We start from the raw sequence: 24,490 nt of genomic DNA on the forward strand, positions 1-24,490 counted from the left end.
AACAGTTATAAAAGAAAGTCAGAAACGTAAACTCTTGTAATCGCATCGTTTTGATAAAAGAATATAGATTGCTTATTCTAATTAGATTTCGGGCCCCAAACCCGAAACCCACAATTCTAGTTAAAAACGGGTCGGGTCAGCAAAGCTAGAGTTGAAGATGAGCTTATCTCCCACATCATCACTCTCTCTGTGGATCGCATTTTCTCTCTCCTCTTCCAGATTTTCTTCCGCCACATAACCTTATCCTCTCTCTCCCAATCAATTTCCCTTTCCTACTCACCTAGCAATCCGCCAATGCTGCAATCGCTGTGCTGAAAATTTCGCGACCTTTCAATCCTATGGCGGCCATTGTTTCGTGCCACACTCATTCCTTTTCACGCTTCGAAGCACCTCACAAGCTTGCCAGCCCTACCTCTCGATCTAATTGCATCAAATCGTCCCCTTCCACTCATCAATTCAAGCCTCTGTGCTCACAAAAACCAAATGCATTTGAATCAATCTCTGAACAGGTGAGCTCCACGATTTTGCTACTACTTATTTTGTAATATGATTCTGTTTCTAATCGGTAGTATTCATGCTTTGAACAGAGGGATTGGTTTTCTTCAATTAAAAATGGCGCGATTTCGGTTGCGCTGGCAGTAGGTTTATTGGGTGGGTTTAGCGATTTGGGGAGCTTGGAATCGGCCAATGCTGCAGCGATTGCTCCGGCATTTCCGGATGTTTCAGTTCTGATTTCTGGGCCGCCAATTAAGGACCCTGGAGCTTTACTGAGATACGCATTGCCTATTGATAACAAAGCGATGAGGGAGGTGCAGAAGCCTCTGGAAGATATTACGGATAGTTTGAAGATTGCTGGTGTGAAAGCTCTTGATTCTGTGGAAAGAGTGAGGACTTTTGTGTGATTTGTTGTGTTTTGTCAAAATTGTTGTTTTTGCTCTGCTTTGGATAAATGTTTGTATTGCTTGAGGTGTAGAATGTGAGGCAAGCGTCGAGGGCGCTGAAGGAAGGTAGGACTATGATAGTTAAAGGTCTGGCAAAGTCGAAGGTTGATGATGGGATTGCACAGCTTAACAAACTGGAGGCGGGATTTGATGAGATGATGAAGATTGTGGAGGACAGGAACCGGGACGGTGTCGCACCTAAGCAGAAGGAGCTGCTCAATTATGTTGGAGGGTGAGTTGAGATGGTTGTTAAGTAATCTCAGTGTTTTAAGATATGATTTGCTGAGAGCCTGAGATTCTGGCATGTTTTCATATCTTGGTTTTTAGCAAGAGAGAAACACACTAGGATGAAAATGGTTTTAGCTATATTATATACGACTGCTTCAAATTCACTTAGTATGATGCGTGAATTTGAGTATTTTTTACGGAGTTTGAATACTTTTGATACTTTCCACGAGTTTATCATTAAGGAGATGTTACCAGCTAGATATTTTCAAACCTCAATAGCGGATTAGAACCACTCCAGGCCTTAGTCTTCGTAAATTTTGTAGTGGGATCCGATTTAGGTCTAGAGATTGGAGAAAAAAACGAAGAATTAGCCCTTCCCAAAATATGTTTATCTCATTTAGACCCTTGTCATTGACTGCAGCTGAGATTCCTGGGGCATTGGATTTCTGCAGAGTTGAAGAGGATATGGTCGATGGCTTTCCATATGAAGTACCAGAAGAGTACAAAAACATGCCATTGCTGAAGGGAAGAGCAACCGTGGATATGAAGGTCAAAGTCAAGGACAATCCTAACCTGGAGGAATGTGTATTTCGTATAGTTTTGGATGGTTACAATGCTCCTGTAACTTCTGGAAATTTTGTGGATTTGGTGGAACGACATTTCTACGACGGAATGGAGATCCAAAGAGGCAAGTATACTTAAGAAGGCTTATTTACTATACTTGAAAAAATATCCGAACTTGTCGGTTGTTAACACATTACCTAATTTTTATCTGGTGTTATCTATTTCAGTAACACTTATAGAACTGTAATTTTGTTTCTCTTCTAGCGGATGGCTTTGTAGTCCAAACAGGAGATCCTGATGGTCCTGCCGAGGGCTTTATCGACCCTAGTACAGAAAAAGTACGCACTATTCCTCTTGAAATTATGGTAGTTGGAGAAAAGGCACCCTTTTATGGAGAAACTCTAGAAGTAAGTATTCACAATACCTTGTGGAATCACTTACTGACATTTAAGTTTTCGTTTGTGAATTTATATAATGCACGTTGTTGTACAGGAGCTTGGCCTATACAAGGCTCAAACAAAGCTTCCATTCAATGCATTTGGAACCATGGCCATGGCTCGAGAGGTAAAAATTCTAAGCTTTCCTCAGCTCTACAATCTATTTGATATCAGTTCCTTCGAAGAGCAGAATTCTTGAAAGCCGTTGGTTTGTAATCCTCAGGAATTCGAGGACAATTCTGCCTCAAGTCAGGTCTTTTGGCTGTTGAAAGAAAGTGAACTGACTCCTAGCAATGCCAACATATTGGACGGTCGATATGCAGTGTTTGGCTATGTAACGCAAAATGAGGAGCTTTTAGCAGACCTCAAGGTTGGTGATGTTATAGAGTCGATCCAAGTGGTGGCAGGCTTAGATAATCTTGTTAACCCGAGCTACAAGATTGCTAGTTAGGTAAAGCTAGTTTCTGCTATCGGTTTTATCTATCGAATTTTCTGCCCGAGCGAACGAGAGAGGGAGATGTTCTCATTCTTTGTATCAGTTATGTTGTTATTATATCCTTTTGTTGAAAATCAAATAAGTTGTGGGATGCTCTCCATGTAACACAGCATATATGTTTTCTCGTATTTTAGCAAATAATTGTCTGTAAATTAACTTTCAAGAGTGCTTTCATTGTAATAATTTACGTTTCTGTAATTCCATAAATTTGTTTCCTCGTTGTACACTACATGTCTAAGCGATTCAATAAAACCACAGATTCATTTGGTCGTTACAAGTAACTGGCACATCAATTATTCCATGATATTATCTGCATCACACTGATACATTATTAATCTTCAAATTGCAGAGGTGGTTGTTGAATAACAATTAGTACATGATTACATCAACAATGTACAAACTTCAAATGGATGGGCAACATCGTCATCATCATAAATGGTTGAAATTTCTCAAGGCCCTCGACTCGTGCGAAAGCAGAAACAACCTTGAGATTTGTTGGGAGGAATCATGCCTCCTCCCTTTGATGTATCAATTGCTTCCACCATGGCACACACTTCATCCATCTCAGGCCTCTTGTCCGAGTTGGTGTCCCAGCATCTTTTCATCACATTCGCTATAGAACTCGGGCAACACCTAGGTATCTCGGGCCTCAAATTCTGTATATGATGACGATTTACAGTTGATTTAGGTCAAAACTGAAGAATTTGAAGAACACATAGATTAGGTTTATGTACCTGATGCACAACAGCTGAAGTCAATTCGGAGAAGCTGAGATTTGGAAATGGCATGTCACAGCAATATATCTCCCATAAGCAAATACCAAAACTATATACATCACATTTCCTATTGTAAGGGTGGCCATTGAGGACCTGCGATAGTGAAGAAAATAAGCCTCTCCGTATAATATAATCCTTAACGGCGTGTTTAGTAAGCTGTAAGCATCAGGGTGATAACATAGATATATACCTCTGGTGCCATGTAACCGAGGGTACCAGTCTCCCCAGTCATCTCGTTAGGATTTGAAGCCTCTACACGCGCAACACCAAAATCAGCGATTTTGATCGTTCTGTTCTTGTCAAGAAGCATGTTCTCTGTTTTCACATCCCTGTGCACAATCTTCTTAGAGTGAAGATAGCTTAACCTGTGAAAATTTGGCATGGATAGTTAAGTGATTTTAATAATCCCAGAATAAATAAAATCAATATATATATATCACATTTAGATGAAGGCGAAGCCTTACCCTCGTGCAAGATCCAAAGCTAGTTGAATAACAACTTTGAAAGCAAGTTTCGCCCTTGAATTTCTAATGAGGAAATTTTTAAGGGTACCTCCAGGTAGATATTCGACCACGACACAGCAGACATTACGTGGCATTCCCAGATGGCCACCGTCTTTTTGTATGTTCCACTCTGATGCACCCAACGAAGCTCCAACAAACTACAAATGTGCTTCAGCACCAAGGCATGAAGAAATCTTGGTATACTCGAAAAAGCATGATAAAGTGGATAGTTCTAAGTTGATGCTTAAGGTGCGAATCCCAAACAGCAAAAGGCATCTTGAGTTTGTTCTTACACAGAGGCCAACACCTCATCTTAATAGAGATACGAGCAATTTGTAATAGAAGATAAAAGGACAAGCAATGATCAAACATTTTAAGCTGCAAATAGTTACCTTTGTTACATTCGGATGATCAAGCTTGTGCCATACAGCAACTTCTTGCGCAAAAGCTGCTCGAAGAGAAGATACTTCAGCCTGTGTTCTGTGGCCTTCTTCACCCCAGTCAAGAAGTTTTACTGGAGATAGAAGAAATCAATTGTTACTGGTGCAAAGAAAATGAATCCAATGCTCTCACCCTCAAGCCTTAGAACTTCAAATGAGACGAGAAATTGGGGTACAGACTTGGAGTCAGTCAGGTCAACACTCAACAACTAAGATCAGTAATGGGACACGGGATAAAAACTCAGTAGCAGCTCGAAATTATTCTGAACTACGCAGTTCAACTATTGCATGATAAGTTATATCTTTACATTGATATCAAGTTTTTTCTATAAATGGTGGTGGATGAATAGCTGAGGGCCATAATTTATTTTTTTTCATAATTCTACTATTCATCAAAAGTTTTGACATGAACAGCACTGTAACTGTCTATGAAAAAAAACCAGAATTGCCACAAGATTTATGCCTACTGATATTGGGACAAATTAACAAACACATGGAATGCACAGTTAGCTAGATTTGTTGAACTCCAAGCAGTAGCTATCCAAAAATTATTTTCATCAACTTCAAAAAAAAGGGGGAAACTGAAATTGAAAACAACAACACAGAAATCAGCCTCAATTCTCATACAAAATCACGAACATCCAGCAGATTGAGATCTCATTCGCTTGAGTTCATAAAATTAAAAGTAATCAATGCATATACCTGCAACATCCTGTCCGTCGTAAACGCCGCGGTGAACGGTGCCGAAAGTGCCGCGCGCCAGCACCGATTTGATGACGAGCTTGGAGGCGTCGATCTCCCAGCCGTGCTTCACCGGAATCTCCCTCAATTCAGCCTGCTGATGATGCTGATTCCCTCCATTCTCCTGATTCTTCTTCTCCATGGTGAGAGCTTTGCTGAGATGGCGGTGGAGCTGCTCGTCGAGGCTCTTCAGATCTATCTGATCCGCCCTCACGAATCCGCCGCCACCGTGGACGTCTTCCTCCGCCATTTCTCCGGCAAGGGCAAATGCGACGTCGTTTGGCTATTTGTGTTGGATTAGTTAGTGAAAGCAACTGTTACTCTGTTAGCATTGTGTGGAAGTTTTATCAGTTGGGATTTGGGAAAATATTAATCTTACAGAGACTGTCAGTCTGATTAATTTTGTTGTGATTTGTGCTGCATTTTTTCGAATTATTGGATTTATATTAATTTTTTGTCCATTGTAAATGTGAAAAGATTGTAGAGAATATTTAAAGGTTAACTTAAACCCAAATTTTTTAGCCTAAATATTAATCACTTTATCATTGAATCAACACACGCATATTATGATAATACTCCTTTATTTCGTTTAATTTAAGTTGTGGAGACATGATATATAATTCAAACATCTGTTGTGGCCACTCTTTAATCTCACTTTACTGATTGAAAATTAAAAGCTGTGTAATTTAGATTTTTTAAAAAAAAGGATAAATCTAATTAGATTTTGTACGATACGGACTTTCAAAGTCCAAAGATATGGGCCAATTTTTTATAGTTAAATTGTGGTGGTGTTATTATTATAGAGAATTTATAATATCACATTCTAAACAATCTGCAAAAAGTTGGAATATCAAGTGGAGTAGTATATGATGGCAATGCAATCTCATTGCATTATCATTTATCATACTTATTTCCCAAAGCAAGATAGATTCTTCATTGATATCTCAAAATCTTTGATGTGTCCACTTAGAATCGGGATGTCTTGTTAAATACAAACCATCTTCACTAATATATCATAAAATCTGTAATTTGTCCACTTAGAATAGGGGAAGCCATTGAATACAAGAAATCATCAATTTAGGCCGAAACTAGCCCTATAGTTTTAATTTTAACTTAGGGCTCGTTTGATTAGATGAGTAGAGTAGGAAAAGGATGGAAAATGCTGACGTGGACCTTTCTAACCATCGTTTGTTTGCATTTGTTGTTTTTTATCAAGCCCGTTTGAAATTAATGTTAGCTACCCATATTCAATAGGTAACTTTAACCCCCAAAAAAAGAAGGTTTAGTGAGACAGAGTTTCATTGTTTGAAAAAGACTCCCCCTCTTCTTCCCCTTTTACCCTCTCTCTCCATCCTCATTGTTGCTCGAAGGCCACTGCAAAAACGCAGCAAATACGCCATAGCTGAAAAGAAAACTCCATACAGGTCAGTAAATCCAACCATTTTTGTTGTTGCGTAGACATTCGAGCTCGACGCTCTCCGTCGTGGGTAGATGGTTGTTATCTGCAACATCTATGAATGACCCCCAATTTGATTAGACATGCAAATGAGATTAGATTTGAATTATATGGTGTTTTATTTGGTGCAGGTTCTACAGTTCAATTGTAATTAGGATTGTTACTAAATTCTGTTATGTTATTCCCGTTTTTTATGTCTATTTGTGATTTGTACATAAAATGAATAATTTTTCCGTTTTCATTAGCAATTTTTTCCGATCTGGTTTGTATCTTGGTTGAATGGGAAAATTTGACTAGTAGGAAGATGTTTTGAAGGTTGATACTTTTGCCCGATAGAATGATACTTTTAGCCTATAGAATGATACTTTCAGCCGATAGAATGATAGGTATTTTTGGTGTATAAAATGACATTTTTGTTTAATAAAATGATACTTTTACCTTATAAAATGATAATCTAAGCGGATAAAATGACAGTTAGCTTATAAAAATGATAGTTTAGCTGAAGAAATTGCATATAAGCTGAAAAATGATACTTTAACGTGACAAAATGACATAAAACTGATAAAATGATACTTTTGCCCGATAGAATGATACTTTCAGCCTATAGAATAATACTTTCAGCCGATAGAATGATACTTTCAGCCGATAGAATGATAGGTATTTTTGGTGTATAAAATGACATTTTTGTTTAATAAAATGATACTTTTACCTTATAAAATGATAATCTAAGCGGATAAAATGACAGTTAGCTTATAAAAATGATAGTTTAGCTGGAGAAATTGCATATAAGCTGAAAAATGATACTTTAACGTGACAAAATGACATAAAACTGATAAAATGATACTTTTGCCCGATAGAATGATACTTTCAGCCTATAGAATGATACTTTCAGCCGATAGAATGATACTTTCAGCCGATAGAATGTTAGGTATTTTTGGTGTATAAAATGACATTTTTGTTTAATAAAATGATATTTTTACCTTATAAAATGATAATCTAAGCGGATAAATAGCTTTTTTCATCCTAAACTTCGATTAAAAATGATTTGACAAGTCATACATTACATACAATTAAGTTTCATACATTTCGCCAAAATATCAATGGACTTAGCCATCCAAATGTCCTAATTCAGATCATAGTCATACATTACCACAAAAGCAGCTAAAACATGGCAACCTGTTCCTCGATTCCTAAACATCTCCCGATGTGCTGGCCACCCCATTCGACTTTTGCCATCCAATTCCTGTCGGGCTTCAGTCCACCAGATTTACCACGAATAACACCACCTTCACAACAATAAAAGGTTCATCAATTACTAATCCTTAAAGTTCATGTTAATTGCAGTGCATAAACTAACCATTTGGGTTGTGGCTTTTTGATTCCGGCAGTATGTGAGAGTCAGACATCATTCACACAAGAATATTTGATCTAAGACTACAAAATCTCCAACAAAAAACAAAAATAATATGACAAAATTGAAGTAATAGCAGAGGGAGCACAAGGTAATCAGTAGTCGACAATGAATCATAAACGACTTTGGAAGGCGTGACGATTTATGAACATACGCCGGAGCCGACGATGACTGATTAAGGAATACAAAAATGCAACGAGAATTAGTAAGCAAATTTACCTTGGTCGTGTGCCCAGTCAAAGACGTGGGCTTGTGCTCGACGGTAATTATTTGCCGGCCAAGAGGTGTTGGGCGTCTCCTTTTGGCGGGACTGCTAAGCAGATTTTAGAGAAGGCGGTAGTGAAAAATTTGGGGTAGATCCAAATTATAAATGCTACTTTTGATAAAGGGCAAATTGGAAATTAATGTAATGTGTTAGGGATAAATATGTCATGCAAACCAATAAAACATGTTTCCAACTAATCCAACCAAACACTGATGTTGCCCACATGTTCCAACACAACTCAACGAACCAAACTCTATTATGCATAATATACACTACCACAAACATTAAGTTAGCAACACAACCCTTCAAAAATTTGTATTTGCTACTCATCTAATCAAACGAACCCTTAGAAAATTAGTTGTTGGTGAATATAGTTGAAAACCCAAGAACAAACCAGTACAAATTGGCTAAAAGCGATCGATTGTGAACTAGAACCTAAACTATCGGTTACCAGTTCAAACTGGAGCTTATATGCTGTCGGAACCTAGAACTTAGTGTGGATGTACGCACACAAGTTTTTGTTTAAAATATGTTACTAAAAACTACTCTAAATGATATACTCCTATAAGGGGTCGTTTGGTTGTACTGATGGGCCTTGATAGGGCCGCCTATCGGAGGTATATCAACCGTTTGGTTGTACTGATATACTATCTCGCGACCCGGTAAACCAATCAGGATCCGGATGAAATTTAAGATTGCTACCTGCATTTCACCTATACCACTGTCCAGGTCCTCCCCTTCGATATTGCTCAATCTCGCGAAGCCCGTTTGGTGAAATTCGGCCAAGTCACAATTATACCCCTTCACTCCACCGTTTCAAGCCCCAACTCCTCAAAGAGAGGTCGGCCATCGATTTTAGGGTTTGCATTCAATTTTGTATGAAATTTTGTTAGCCCGTTTGGTAATCATCGTTTTAGGTAATCTGTGAATGATTTGCAGATTCGTCGACCACATTTGGTGATATCGTAACCTGGGCTTGATTTTGAAGTTATTACCCATGGCTAATGAAGAGGAATCTCGCAAGGTACACAAAATTCCCAACTACACAACAATTACATGGATGCTTGAAAATTTAATTCGTCTTCATCGCCGATTTGGATTGTGTTTCAATTGTTTGTGCATGTGTGCTTGGGAATTACATACTTTTCTAGATTGATATGACTTTCTTCCAGATTTGCATTTCTCAATTTGTATGTAGGGCTTGCTAAAATATACTTCCTCCCAGATTTGCATTTCTCAATTTGCAATCTATATGCAGCTTGGCAAGATTTGTAGTTCTAATTGAAAATTCAGCTGAAATGGTTGTTAGATTAGTTAAGGGGATGCACATCTGAGTCAAATTAGTGATTGTGAGTACTAATATCTACTACTTGAATAAATTAATACGCTAATTACTTAATCAAAACAGAAACATCTAGTTAATGAAATATGTTCTGGGCCAGTTATAGTAACAGCATAAGTACTCATTTCTGGATTTGAAATATTAGAAAAAAGAGAGCAAGGTAATTTGCTTGTTCTACTTTTTCCATCAAAACATCTTGATTTAGGTGCTGATAATTTGTTCTTGAACATCTCCCTCTCTCTCTCATTCCCCTTATCTACATAATCAGTATGCTTGAACTGCATTTCGGAGATTGCATGTCTCTCTCATTCTTCGAAGTTGTATTATATGGTAAATCTTGATTAACCTATGACTGAATCATTAATGAGGCATGGTGGGTTATTATGCAAATGGATTATTGGGTCCAATTACTCATGAAAGCCTTCTCATTTTAACTAGTTATGAATCCTTTTTGAATACTTTGAGGGCTTAGTTATAATCAGTCTAGTTTATGATGCCAAGGAAAAGGGTGCTAGTGGAATATAAACATTACATTTGCATAATAAGCCACCTGAGATTGCATCGACTCTTTTGCTTTCTGTCTGTAAATAAGGCTGCATGTTAGTACCTTTTCACTTCACCAACTCTTATATATCTCAGCTCGATCTACAATACTAGCTGATGATTCGATTTCTCCTTGTTTGGCCTCATCATGTAGGTGTGTTCGTTGTCAGGTTGATGTACGAGAACGACAGTGAAGCGTGCACAAGCCATCAGTGCTGTTTTAGCAAGGCTCACATCCTAACCGAGTTGAACATAGCAAACTTAAATTTTAGCATGCTTTGTGTTTTTTAGAATATAAGCATGGTGGCTTATTATGCAAATGGATTATTGTTGTTATTTTCTATTATTTGTTATATGAAAGGTTTTACTAATCATTATTAAACAAAAGTATAATTATTAAATAAAAGTATCATTTTATGATGCAAAAGTATCATTTTATCATCCAAAAATCTAAAACTATCATTATTAAACAAAAGTATCATTTTATCATTTGAAACTATCATTTTATCCCGTCAAAGTATCATTTTATGATGCAAAAGTATCATTTTATCATCCAAAAATCTAAAACTATAATTATTAAACAAAAGTATCATTTGTATAATTTGAAACTATCATTTTATCCCCTCAAAGTATCATTTTATGATGCAAAAGTATCATTTTATCATCCAAAAATCTAAAACTATCATTATTAAACAATAGTATCATTTTATCGTTTGAAACTATCATTTTATCCCGTCAAAGTATCATTTTATGATGCAAAAGTATCATTTTATCATCCAAAAATCTAAAACTATCATTATTAAACAAAAGTATCATTTTATCATTTGAAACTATCATTTTATCCCCTCAAAGTATCATTTTATGATGCAAAAGTATCATTTCATCATCCAAAAATCTAAAACTATCATTATTAAACAAAAGTATCATTTTATCATTTGAAACTATCATTTTATCCCGTCAAATTATCATTTTATGATGCAAAAGTATCATTTTATCATCCAAAAATCTAAAACTATCATTATTAAACAAAAGTATCATTTGTATCATTTGAAACTATCATTTTATCCCCTCAAAGTATCATTTTATGATGCAAAAGTATCATTTTATCATCCAAAAATCTAAAACTATCATTATTAAACAAAAGTATCATTTTATCATTTGAAACTATCATTTTATCCCGTCAAAGTATCATTTTATGATGCAAAAGTATCATTTTATCATCCAAAAATCTAAAACTATCATTATTAAACAAAAGTATCATTTTATCATTTGAAACTATCATTTTATCCCGTCAAAGTATCATTTTATGATGCAAAAGTATCATTTTATCATCCAAAAATCTAAAACTATCATTATAAACAAAAGTATCATTTGTATCATTTGAAACTATCATTTTATCCCCTCAAAGTATCATTTTATGATGCAAAAGTATCATCTTATAAGCAAAATAAAAAAATATGAGAAATTTGAGTTAACAAAAGAAACTGTGAAATAAAAATTAACTTTACAAAAGAACAAAAAAGAAAAAAGAAAATTGGAGAAAAGAATAAAAACAGAAAAATTTAATAAATATGTATGCACTATATTTATTGCTTGCCTCCATCTTTATCAACTACCTCTCTATACCACAGTGAAAAAAAAACCAGGTTGGCGACCCCTAAACATTAGACTTGACGTTTATCTACCGGAGTAATTTCTCAACCAATCCAATTTAATGTCGACGGAGGAAGTAGTGACGGGGCGGTTGTTGTATATAAGGGGAAGAGTGCGACCATAGCTTCAACACCTTTATCTAAAAAAATGAAGTCTCAAATCCTACCCCAAGCAACGTTCTTCTATCGAGGCAAATGGAATCGAGGGATGGATACTTATTTGCTTTCGACATTGATCGGCATGAGGAACGGTCGGGATTGGGAGGATGCTAATCTGCCAACCGAAGTGCTGCGCAATGTTCAAGCACTCATTAACGCTCCCTTTGGAACGGATCTCACGAGCGAAGACATAGCTGTCCGTGTGATAGAGCTGAAGGGGCGATTCTGCTGTGCCAAAATTAGAAATAGGGTTTGCAAGGATAAAATTGTCACTACAATAATCTTAGAAGGACAAATTTGTCCATGTATTTTTGTATCAGCAGTTTCTGCAGTCCAAACCAAATACTCCCTCCGTCCCAGGCTACTCGCTCATTTCCTTTTCGGCTCGGAGATTAAGGAATGAGTGTATAGGAAAGTCAAAAATGACGGCTGTAGGTGAAATTTTTTACTAAAAATGGAAAGAGTGCAAGTAACTTGGGACGCCCAAAAAGGAAATAAGTGCGAGTAGTGCGGGACGGAGGGAGTATAATATAAGCTATCATGGGGTTGCTGTCGGTACAACCAAACATCAAAGTGAGATACATATCTTACCACACTATCATGTAAAATCAATGTGAGGAGGCTATCTCATATAACCCTGTCAGTGCAACCAAACGAGCCCTAATACTATTAGCATTCGATAAACACAAAGTACTTGATCTCATTAATTGCAGAACGAGTTTGTTGCACATGTCCTAATTCAGTTCGTTTAAAAAAACAATTTTAATCTCATATAGTATGATTATAAGGTTATATGAATAGAAAATAGATTATAAAAACTATGTAAAAAAAGAAAGTACAGGTCCATCTAAGGAAGGCCATTTCCCTGTAATAGTGCTGATGCAATGACTAAACTACCTCTTTAGAAATAAATACTAGTAGTACTACTACTAAGAAACAAAAACAATGGCACCTTTTGTCGTCGAAGGAACTTGATTTTTGAACTTAAAAATGAAAAATTAAACCCATTGTCAACATTTTATTAGGCAAATTGGTCTTAACCACACATTATTTTGTTCAATGTCTAACCATAGCCTATAGAACTACTAATCTTTAACTTTTTGAGAAAAGATGCTACGGATATTCTTAAATAAGCCAAACTACACCAAAAAATCAGCTGCATTATTATACATATTCAATAATTTCGTGTTTCACTAGCTAGAGATCATCGAATAGACACAAAATACTAATACTATAATTTAATTACTAATAGTAGCATTTTTTAGCCAGCTTTTAGAAGTTCATATCTAAATGAACGAATATGGGAACAAATGATGTTGTCCACTCTTTATGTATTACCTTATGTAGGGTAAATTCCCCAACTCTAGAACGAAAATCGACTATCTTTTTAATAAGCCAGAAACAAAAATAAGTTATTAAGGCACCAAAATGGTGGTGATAATTTTGCTTCATATACGGAATCTAAACATGAAATTCCAGAACAAAGCAAGAAAAAGTTGGGGAGAAAGTAATAAAACTAACACAAGCAATCATAGAAATAGAATGGATTTATAATCAACAAATGTAACAAGCATCAGTACTTAAAGATGTATACCTAACCATCCCATTTCATTTCAGGTATCTGTCAATGTGTGCGCAAATAGTAAAATAATGGATTGAATTTGAAGGAAAATATTTTTATTAGGTTAGATCAGGATGTTTTCGCTAATGTATATATCAAAGAAACGAGCCCAAGGAAACAAACGATGGCCAAAAACAAAACAACTCTACTTAGTCGATCTCACAAACTCATCACAAAACGAGAAGCTATATGACTTCATCAAGAAAAGCAAACGTAGAACTGCCACAGTCATCCTTCAATCCATACACAATTGATCCTTGAACAAAAGGAGACAGTAGAATGAAGAAAGAAAACACAAGAAAAAACTATTCCTGAATATATGGTGGCTTACACGCCCAGTTTCCCCTTCCAAAATGGCCACATAAGTATCAATTCACTTTGAATCTCAAAAGACAGGCCTACCAGTAAGCATGTCTAGGATAATGAGCACATCAAAATGACGAACAAAAATCACCTCCTACGGTGTAACATCAAAAAACCTCATTTTACAAATTTAAGGAGCAGGTATATTCTAGCAACAACACAACCATTTTGGTGATACATTTATTTTAAAGTTTAAAGATGATTGAATTAGCTGCAGTGGTCTTCCAAACTCTCCATTACAGGTCCTGTTATAGTGGAGTCGCGAAGCCTGATAGGAAGCAAAAAAGAAAGAATGATACCCTCGTGATTCAAATCTTGAATAAAGCTAACTGTGATAGCAAAAGCATCTATAGTGATCCATCAAAGAGAATATACTTTTCGTGAGTGCACTGATCTGATTGCATTTTGCTAGAGAAAGATCACATCCTAATAAGTCATGATCCAAATCTTGAATAAAGCTGAATATGATAACAAAGCATATCCCATGTCCATGATTCGTCAAAATGAATAGTACTTATCATGAGTGCACTGATGTAATTGCATCTTCCTAGACATTTCTTGACTGCTTTTACCATAAAGAGCTCGCTTTTCCACAAAATTAACAATCAAGGCAGAAGCTAATACTGGTAACCACTAACCAGTCAGACACAAAGGCCTTACTTAGATTAAACTCAGACTACAGAATGAATGATGAATCCAAAATACATGGAAATGAAGAATTGGAATCTGTATTCCTATTTGCTATTGCTTTTTCCATCAATTGGCAGTTACTAAACACTTGTATTTAGAACGTTCATAAGGTTGTATTCCTAAACCATAAAATGCTCACTATTGCTTATTCTCCAAAAAAACTAACAGTTACTCCACACTTCCAAACAAGAAAGTTTTCAAGGTTGGTTGCAAGCTTCTGTTCTCAGAGATTAGCAGTTTTAGTTCAGACACCAATTGCTAGCTTGAGGCAATAAATTTTTAAATCTCCTCAAGAGCAGAAAATAAACCTTCTACAACACTATCATCAATGCACAATCCAAACAATCTACCAATCAGTACATGTATAGCATTAAATGAATAATTCCACACTACATTTGTACATATATATCAGTAGGAAGCCAAAGAAATCAAGCACCAGAATAGTATAGAAATTAAATCCCAACAATTCAAAACTGAAAAAAACTAACAACGATCCAAACAATACCTTCTGAGAGATAACCCCAGCGCCCAACTTTGGAAGAGAGCATCGAGTTCAGCAATGCCGACGCCGTTGCAGAATGGAGGGGCATCAACGACTCTCCACACCCTAGCTCCACCGGCAGCCTAAGCATTCACCAAATTCCATGTTTACTCAGCACAATCGTCGCTTAATTATCAAATGAGATGAGAATTTTCAGCGAACCTGGAGGTGGAGGAGAAGAAGGGGCGGGAGGGGCGAGGTGACGGGCGCGGTAAGGTAGATGCGAATCCACTGAGCTTCGGTGCTCCGGCCGGAACGGAATGCGATGATTGGCTGCGGAACAGCAGCGTTTTCGCGGTGTTGGAAGATCGCTGCACCAGATTTCTAGCGCAGGAAGCCATGTTGAGAGTTGGGTTTCAAAAACCTCTGGATCTTAAACCCTAGAACCGTACAACCCCGAAGGTGATGAAATTCGGGTCGGGTCGGGTCGGGCGGGTCGGGTCGGGTCGGGCTGTATTTATGAATTTATCATTATTCTGTTTTTTGTTAAATGAAATTATACTAGAACGGCTTGGCAAATGACGAATAATTTGTTTGGTTAGGGCAACCACAGTGGGACGGATGTCCCGGCAGACATCCCGATGGACTTCCCAAAAATACCTCCTGTCAATTCATAAGGACATCCCACTACACAATGGCGGACATCCCCAAGGACATCCCGACGGTCATCCATAAAAAACAATAAAAAAATCAGGACGTCCGCCGGGACGTCCGTCGTGTCAATGCAATGGCGGACGTCCCGGAAAGCCGCGGAACTCCGGTGTCCGCAGCGGACGTCCGTATCCGTATGCATGCTGCCTAATGGTGGACGTCCCGTGCGAACGTCCGGCACGCCGGTCCGACGTCCGCCGAAGCATCTACAATGCCGGTCCGACGTCCGCCGTGACATCTGCCATTGTGGATGCTGTTAACATATTGTTATATGGTCGTTTAGTTTTATTCTACAATAATTCTTCTGACTATTCGTAACAACTTTTTAAATTGATATTTGTAAAAATAGATTTTATAGGTGCACAATGAGAATCAATCTATAATTTTTTTAAGAATGATTGATTTTATAGGTGCACACTGAATATCAATTTATAAAATTTAAGGATGATTCGAAAGGAACCATTTCATCAAAATGAGTAGATAACATATTCATTGTATACTCACAAAATTTTATGAGCGAAAAGTTCAATATCTTCAAATATGCCTTAAAATTTGTCACGACTAGCAAAACATCTAAGAAGTGTTGATTCATAAAGAATTTTGGCTAGAAGAGACTTTTTGAGAGAAGAAATCATCAATTTATTAGTATAGTTTTAAAAAAATTTTGTCATTTTTGGAATGCAGGTTTTGATTTTAAGAATTAATTGGGATTTAAGAGATAATGGTTTTTACTTTTTACTATCGTTATATTTTCACTTGATTCAATCATTGCCATAAGCCCATAAGACTTGGTCATCACATACTTTCTAGTCCACAAAAAATATGTAATATTTGATGGAACACATTTGAAGAAAATAGTGGATGTTAGTCAGATGTGTTTTTAATGGATGGAGATAAATGTATACAATCATGGATTTCACTATGGAAAAAATGTGTTTTTATTAATAAATAAAATTATTTGTAAACCTTTGTTTATAAAGTTAAACTAGATTGTGGAGTCTTGTCCTAGAAAGAAAAGCCGCCTATGGCATACAGATCGAACAATAGATTCAAAGTGAATTTTATTATTCGATGTGTTATGAGTACTACTCCCTACCGTCCCATAAAAGATGTCACACTTGTGGGACAACTTGAGATTTTAAGAAGTTTTGTTTTATGTATGAAGTGGAAAAAGAAAATATAATTTTTATATTAATGTGAAAGAAACTTATGTGATATTTTTAATTAGACAAATTAAAAAGGAAAGTGAAGCATATTTTATGGAACAAGGGGAGTATTAACTAACTGGTCAGGTTTGGTAGGAGATTACTATTAACAATAGGAATGGAATGAAATGACAACAAGGAGACTGTTCCAATCTAATAAGTTAGGTGATTGATGCATGCCATATAACTGAATTCAATTCTTATCCAAAACGACTTAAACGAAAATTTTGAGGACTTCATATTTTAATAATTTGAAAATATTGATAATAACTAATGAAGATTACAACATTGTAGGGAAAAAGGTTCAAAGGTAGAGACACACACAGATATGCGTTCTTCCACATATGAAGAATCTCTACTGCATATAGAGTTCATTCATTAATCCTCATCAAACAGGAACAGCAACGTTGCACAAACGAAGTCGTTTTATTTAGGCAGGCGGCCTCTCGTCTACCGGTACTGGCTCGCCAGTTCTCCGTCCTTGACGATGTAATTCTGTGCAGGAAAATCCTCACCCTTGAAGTACCTATCCAACATGTCCTTTGTCCCAGCAGCATAGCGTAGCTGCATTGCCACGACCCATTGTAGTTCACATCACAACATATATCTATGAATTTGTACAAGATCACGATTAATGTTTTACCTGTGCATCGATTGTAGTCCCGGATATATGAGGGGTCATGGCCTGGTTCGGCATGTACCTCCACGGATGATCCTTCGGAGCTGGCTGTGGGTACCAAACATCCCCGCTATAACCTGATACAAATTAACCGGTAAATTAACATACATCCAACATCAGTGTAAAGAGAGAACTGGAACCAATGTAAATGGCTACTTCTTGTACCTCCAATGTGGCCGCTCGAACAAGCATCGGCAACTGCTTGAGTGTCCATGATTGCACCTCTAGCGTTGTTCACAATTAGAACACCCTTCTTCAGCTTTGCTATCTTTTCTTTGTTAAACATCCCTCTACAAAAGACATGAGGAGATTCATCATGATGTTTTGTAATGAGATTTGGCACAACTAACTAACTCACTTTGTTTTCTCAGTAAGAGGAGTGTTAATGACAATGATGTCACACTTGGGCAGCATTGCATCGAGGTCCTCCTCGAACGTGGCTCCTATCTCACTCTCGAGCTTCGGATCCATCTGGAGGCGATCATGGTAGAGGAGATTGCAGTTGAAAGGCTTCAGCCTCTGGAGCAAAAGCCGGCCTATTCGCCCAGCTCCAACCGTTCCAACGGTCTTGCCTTCGAGGTCATAGGCTCGATGAGCAATGGCAGCGACGTCCCATTCGCCACTGATGACCTGATGGTATCCGGGCAGGTAGTTCCGGACGAGGATGAGGATCCTCATGAGTTCGTCTTCAGCAACAGAGACAGTGTTGCTCCCGGTGACCTCGGCCACTGTCAGCCCAGCCTCAGCAGCGGCCTTGAGATCAATGTGGTCCGAGCCAATGCCAGCGGTCAGGAGAAGCTGCAGGTTCTTCGCCTTCTTGATTCTCTCCGCGGTTACATATGCAGGGTGGAAGGGAGTGGAAATCAACACGTGCAGGTCGGGTATGTGCTTGTCGAGCTCTGCATTTTCGGACATTCAGAGACATTTCACAATAATATTTTATAAGTTGGCACTATATATATTTAAGAATAACCTATCAATGAACCAAGACATAATGTTTTCGACGAGTTTAAGGTTGTTGGTTACCGCAGTTAGGGCCATCTTTGTCCGGGGTAACAATGTACTGGTGACCCTGGGATTCGAGCCATCCGCGTATGCCCAGTGCATTCTCAGCACAGCCTAGGAAATTCGGATTCAACGAAGCATACTCGTTTGCCTTGTAGAAGACGCCCACTATCTTCTTGCTGCCAGGAGAAGCCTGTGCAGACATAACACACATGACATGATCAAGCTCAAAATTTCTCAAGACATTACTTTGTAAATTAATGTTAGTGACTTGTTAGTTTGTTTGGATTCTAGGATATCAATGGACATTTATCCATGTTGTCACCACCACATTGATTGTGAGTATATATAATATGATAAATACTTAAGATAAGTATACACCCTATATTTATGGAATAATTAATTAATAATTGAAATTTGAGGAGGCGTCATCAAGTGTCAGAATACAGGGATCCTCCGTCTCATGTATGTGCCTCGTTTGTACTATAATACAGCATAGTAATTATTTTAATAATTGTTATATAAAAAATTATAATAAGATCAACCCCAGCATTTGAGAATTAAAAGCTGGTAAGAGTATAACTAAAAAATTTATTGGATATCACCAATCATAATTAACAAAGTGAAATAAAACTCAAGAGTAATAAAGAAACAAAATTGGGAATGAAATTTGATGCGGCAAATAAGCGGGGCACAAATTAATTGGGTAGAATTTGACCAAATACCGGGGGATGAGAGGCATGAATAATGATGCATCCCAATAAATTTTAATCCCTTGAATTTATTTTATTTATTTTCTGTAATGTAATTCCCATCACCTAATTATAGGTAAAGCACCTGACCCACCAACATTCAATGCCGTGTTATTTTTTACTACTACTAAAAGGCTAAAGTATAATGATTGAGATTAAACATATTATTTGAAATAGAAATAGAAAGAGAAAGAGTAGTAATAAATATAATCACGCAACAATCAAATCCAATGGATCGAAATCGAAGAAATCACAATGAAACTTTCTTTTACTACAAAAGAACAATTGAATCTATTATATTGCTTATTTCAGTCCCAAAAAATAAATACTCCATAGAAAATAAACATATCACCTCAAAAAAACATTAAATTAGATAGAATGGGCCCGCCAAACTAAGGAGCAGACTTATAGTTATTGGCTGAAGTTGCCACGCCACAATATGACAAAATAATTATGATAAAAGAGGAAAATAGTGTGAAGTGTCAAAGTCCAATCTCCAAAGAGTCTTCGTTATACTCTATACAATTATCTTCCAAGCGAAAGGAAATTTGTTTAATTTTGCCACGATTAATTATGATAAAAGAGGAAAATTAAAATTCAAAAGAAATCGTTCACGAAGCGAGATCACGGCCAGCACAATCGTTCCATGGAATTATCGGAATAAAGTGGAAAAAACAATACTTCACCATACAATTGTAAGAAATTCTAATCAGAAACATCATAAAATGATCTTAAATTTGGAGAGATCAGCTTACGTGGAGGTGTCTGGTGAAAGCTGAAAAGGTAAGCGCGCGAACTGCAGAGGAACCGACGCGCTTCATCGCCATCTCAGATGTTCAGATCTGAAACTGAAAGAATCGGAGGAGACAAAGAGTGATGAGAGAGCACCGTATGGTGGTGAACGGGAGAGAAGTGAGTGAGAGTAGCTGCCTTTATATAGCGAGCTGGAAAGGTGGACAATAATGGACGTTTGCCTTAAAATGTCAGTCACAACTTACAACTCCCTTAAGAGCATCCCCAACGCTTGGGGCCGGGCCGCAATGAGCGAGTCCCGGCCCGGGCCTTGCATTAAACGTCGACGAGTTGTGGCCTGGGACCATCCCGAGGACGCAGTTGCGTCCCGGGGCCGCGCCCGCGGTCCGGCCCGACTCAGGGTTAACGACGCCTGTGCCGCAATGAGCGAGTCCCGGCCCGGCGTTAGATATCTTCAGGCCGGGCCGCAAGTCCCCTTGATTTTAATTTTTTTTTAATTTTGCTTGCCTATTTATACACTTGTTTGCACCATGAGATGATCGGATACCTTCGCGCACAAATGAAAAATAAGTAGCTTTTTAAAATTTTTAGGATTTGTAATTTTCTTTTTCTAGGATTTGTAATTTTCTTTTTTTCGACTAAACAATGAATTTTCCCGGTTTTAATTGTTCAATGTATTCTATTTTACGAGTAAAATAGGTTGGAGTTGTGAATAGTGCAATTTAATAGTTGTGACCCGGGCTGGAGCCTACATGGTTAGAGGAGTTGTGGTCTGTAACTCAAATTTAGAGTAATGATGACGTGGAGGGGATTTAGGGCCTGAATTTGTGATGGGGTTGGGATGCTCTAATCTCCCATTGCATTTCTTTGAGAATGATGAATAAATTATGCGAAATTAAAATAGAAAAAATAAAATAAGAATATTAATTATGTTGAATTTTGTAAAAAAAAAGTTACTGATGAGATACAAGAACTATTACAATTAATAATTCATAAAATTTATTTGAGAAAAGAATATCAGTTGTATATTTTTTTTGAACTTATCGGTATTGATAAATACTTATCTATTTTTTAGTTACAAGATTTAAGAAAATAATACTAATATTAGTAAGTTTAATTTAGATAAATTAAAGTAGACAGATAGAGATAAAATAAAGTACAATAGGATAAATTATTATTTTTGCTTAAAATGAAACAAATCAAGTTAGGTGGAGACTCCAAAAGGAAATACGTACTACTAATCGGTTTTAATTGAATGGAAAAGGGAGTAGTTATTATCCGTTGGTTTGTTTTGGACACAAAATTTAAAAAAATATTTGATTAATTAAATTGGAGAAAAATAAAGTAGATAAAGAATTAATTAATTATAATTAAGAAAATAAAATAAAGTAAATTGTGTATGTTGAATTTTGTTAAAAAGATAAATTATTCAACAATAATATGATGACCTAAAAAGAAATACTACAACGGATGAATACGAGTATAATTTTAAATTAATTCAAAAATATAATCGATCATATTATATGGTTGGAGCATAAATTTACTTGGGTTAAATCGGGAGTTTTCTGTTTTAGAAATCAAATTGAATCGCACAACCTTTTTGTTCAGTCAAAATTAGTCAAAACTCAAAAGCCATCTTAGATGTACATCATAAAAATAAAATAAAATAAAAAATTAAGAATTTATCCAACAAAGCTATGGCCGCCATTGATGAATTCACGATGAGCAATGGGCCAAGCGACAAGAGCGATAATCTGCACATTATTATGTCTATATATAAAAACATAAAAAATTATCTACTCATAATTATCTGTACATTATTACAATCTACTTGTATAGTAATAATTCAAATGTGTGTGTTTTAATCTACACTTATCTAGAATAATTTAAAATGATTTATTGCATCATTCTAAGAGCATCAACAGTGGCGCGAAATTCCTAGCGGAATTCCTAAAAACACCTCCTGCCACGTCATACGGACTTCCCACTGCACTACCACGTCATAAGGACTTCTCACTGCATAGTGGCGGACATCCCCAAGGACTTCCCACAATTAAAAAAACCACAAATTCACAAATTAAACAATTTCCGGAATTAAACAATTTATGGAATTAAAATTTCGACACAAATAGGAAAAAAATCCATTAAATAAAAAAGTCCGAAAATTACATTTCACCAAATTAAAAAAAATATTTCAATAATTAAAAAACTACATCAACGACGACCCCTCCGCTGCCATACTTCTTCAATAATATCGTTCTGGAGCCGAACATGGGCTTGTCTTTGGCGCATGTCGGCAAATGCACGGACTCAATCGACATCGTCATGGGGTATCCCCTTGCGTACATTGCTAGTGGTCACGCCGTGGCTTGGACCCGCAGCACCAACATCATCATTGGTCCAATCAGTCAGTGTTGGACCTTCATCTTCGACAATCATGTTGTGCATGATAATACATGCGTACATGATGTCGGCGATGCTGTCAACATAGCACAGCCGTGTTGGACCCTTTACTGTCGCCCATCGAGCCTGGAGCACACCAAATGTCCGCTCCACATCTTTGTGCGCTGACTCCTGGCGACCCGCAAAATATATCTTCTTTTCATCTGCTGGGCATCTGATCGTCTTCACAAAGACGAGCCACATAGGGTATATCCCATCCGTCAAATAATAGCCCATATTGTGCTGGTTGCCGTTGGCGACGAAGTTGACAGCCGGACCAACGCCCATGCACTGCGCGTTGAAAATGGGCGATGACTGGAGGACGTTGATGTCGTTGTTAGACCCGGTTACTCCAAAATAGGCATTCCAAATCCACAGTCGGTAGTTAGCTACCGCTTCAAGGATCATCGTGAGATTCTTGGCCTTGAAACCCGTAGTGTACATCCCTTCCCAAGCAGCGGGGCAATTCTTCCATTCCCAGTACATACAATCTATGCTGCCTAACATCCCCAGAAACCCGTGCTGATTCGCGTGCATATCTAGCAGAGCCTGACAATCTTCGAGGGTAGGTCTCCGAAGATACCTATCCCCGAATATCTCCTTAAGGCCCTGACAAAAATACTTCAGGCAATCGCGGACAGTCGTCTCGCCGATGTGGAGGTACTCGTCGAACATGTCGGTCACGCCTCCGTATGCCAGCTGCCTGATTGCGACAGTGCACTTCTGAATCGGCGTGTGGCCGGGTTTACCAGCCGCATCCTCCCGCATCCTGAAATACCTGTATCGACGCTCCAAAGCGCCCACGATACGTAGAAAGAGCGGACGATGCATCCTAAACCGTCGCCGGAACAGGTTCTCCCCAAACTGTGGCTTCGGCGCAAAGTAATCCTCATACAACCGAGCGTGGGCAGCGAGGTGGTCCCTGGGTATTATAGTTCGACGATGGATGGGTCGAGGTACCGCTGGGCCCAAGGCCGCTTGTTCCTCCCTCTCCGCTGATTCCCGCACACGTGCATGAATCAGACGCATCATGTGTTCATAATGCCCACCACTACCACTACCACTACCACTACCACTACCACTACCAGCCATTCCGGATATATAAAAGAAATGTAGAGAGAGATACTCGTTAATACAAGTGGTGCGAATGAAATGAAGTTCAACGGGACGTATTTATAGAAATTTTTTAAAAAAACATTTAATGCAATAAACGGGAATTCCGCGCGGATGTCCGTGGGAGTCAACGCAATGGCGGACTTCCGCGCGGCGTCGCGACGGAATTCCGCATAAACGCCGTGAAATTCCAGCACGCGGGTCGAAATTCCGCCGAGACTGGCGCCATTGCTGATGCTCTAAGGCTATTTCACGTGCTATTAAAAAACCAACTAAAAGACATTGCAAATTTATCATCATTCATGTGTTTGTCTGTTTATTATGTAAATTAAAGTATAATCATATTGATGCCAAAGCGATAAAATCAAAGTCGTGGCAAAATTGACAACTTTTAATTTGAATGCAATGTTTTGCTTTAAGAGTTAAGATACCAATCACAATCGTCTCAATTTCTACTCAGATTGCTTTCGCGATCGAATTATTTCATATTGAATTTATGGTAAATTGGGAATGTATCAAATTGGTCATAACTCGCAAGAGTATCATTCATGTATGCTATAATTATAGCAACACCATGAATAGTTCTAGTTCTAGCGTCGTCAATTTCCTTAAGTTGTGTTGTATACAATGTCAAGGTCAATCTATAGCTTGTATTGAACTATATTTTAAAATATTTATTTTTAGTTATTGATAATTGATGTTGTATGTTATTTTCTTCAGA

General features: G+C 37.5%; 4 protein-coding genes across 4 annotated transcripts; 1 reads left to right on the forward strand and 3 right to left on the reverse strand.

Annotated features, from left to right (window-relative positions):
- The first annotated feature begins 171 nt into the window (after nucleotides 1-171).
- On the forward strand, nucleotides 172-2,890 carry LOC121777303 (peptidyl-prolyl cis-trans isomerase CYP38, chloroplastic-like). Its single transcript, XM_042174506.1, has 7 exons — nucleotides 172-509; nucleotides 588-884; nucleotides 974-1,173; nucleotides 1,622-1,857; nucleotides 1,998-2,140; nucleotides 2,226-2,297; nucleotides 2,394-2,890. The coding sequence occupies exons 1-7, from the start codon at nucleotides 339-341 to the stop codon at nucleotides 2,619-2,621; spliced, it is 1,347 nt and encodes a 448-aa protein (XP_042030440.1). The 5' UTR covers nucleotides 172-338; the 3' UTR covers nucleotides 2,622-2,890.
- Nucleotides 2,891-2,948: 58 nt separating this feature from the next.
- LOC121777304 (serine/threonine-protein kinase STY13-like) lies at nucleotides 2,949-5,530 on the reverse strand. The gene is made up of 6 exons (XM_042174507.1): nucleotides 5,088-5,530; nucleotides 4,338-4,459; nucleotides 3,907-4,103; nucleotides 3,633-3,807; nucleotides 3,401-3,535; nucleotides 2,949-3,322 (listed from the first exon to the last, which is right to left on the reverse strand). Exons 1-6 carry the CDS (start codon nucleotides 5,374-5,376, stop codon nucleotides 3,116-3,118), a joined length of 1,125 nt encoding a protein of 374 aa, XP_042030441.1. The 5' UTR covers nucleotides 5,377-5,530; the 3' UTR covers nucleotides 2,949-3,115.
- Nucleotides 5,531-13,887: 8,357 nt separating this feature from the next.
- Nucleotides 13,888-15,527, reverse strand: LOC121776198 (protein NUCLEAR FUSION DEFECTIVE 6, mitochondrial-like). Its single transcript, XM_042173355.1, has 3 exons — nucleotides 15,332-15,527; nucleotides 15,134-15,252; nucleotides 13,888-14,206 (listed from the first exon to the last, which is right to left on the reverse strand). The coding sequence occupies exons 1-3, from the start codon at nucleotides 15,508-15,510 to the stop codon at nucleotides 14,187-14,189; spliced, it is 318 nt and encodes a 105-aa protein (XP_042029289.1). The 5' UTR covers nucleotides 15,511-15,527; the 3' UTR covers nucleotides 13,888-14,186.
- Nucleotides 15,528-17,239: 1,712 nt separating this feature from the next.
- LOC121776036 (formate dehydrogenase, mitochondrial-like) lies at nucleotides 17,240-20,440 on the reverse strand. Its single transcript, XM_042173151.1, has 6 exons — nucleotides 20,217-20,440; nucleotides 18,731-18,902; nucleotides 18,063-18,603; nucleotides 17,870-17,994; nucleotides 17,669-17,781; nucleotides 17,240-17,589 (listed from the first exon to the last, which is right to left on the reverse strand). Exons 1-6 carry the CDS (start codon nucleotides 20,286-20,288, stop codon nucleotides 17,476-17,478), a joined length of 1,137 nt encoding a protein of 378 aa, XP_042029085.1. The 5' UTR covers nucleotides 20,289-20,440; the 3' UTR covers nucleotides 17,240-17,475.
- Between the last annotated feature and the right edge of the window lie 4,050 nt (nucleotides 20,441-24,490).

This window comes from Salvia splendens, chromosome 18 (genome assembly GCF_004379255.2).
Source record: "Salvia splendens isolate huo1 chromosome 18, SspV2, whole genome shotgun sequence".
NCBI classification, from domain to species: Eukaryota; Viridiplantae; Streptophyta; class Magnoliopsida; order Lamiales; family Lamiaceae; genus Salvia; species Salvia splendens.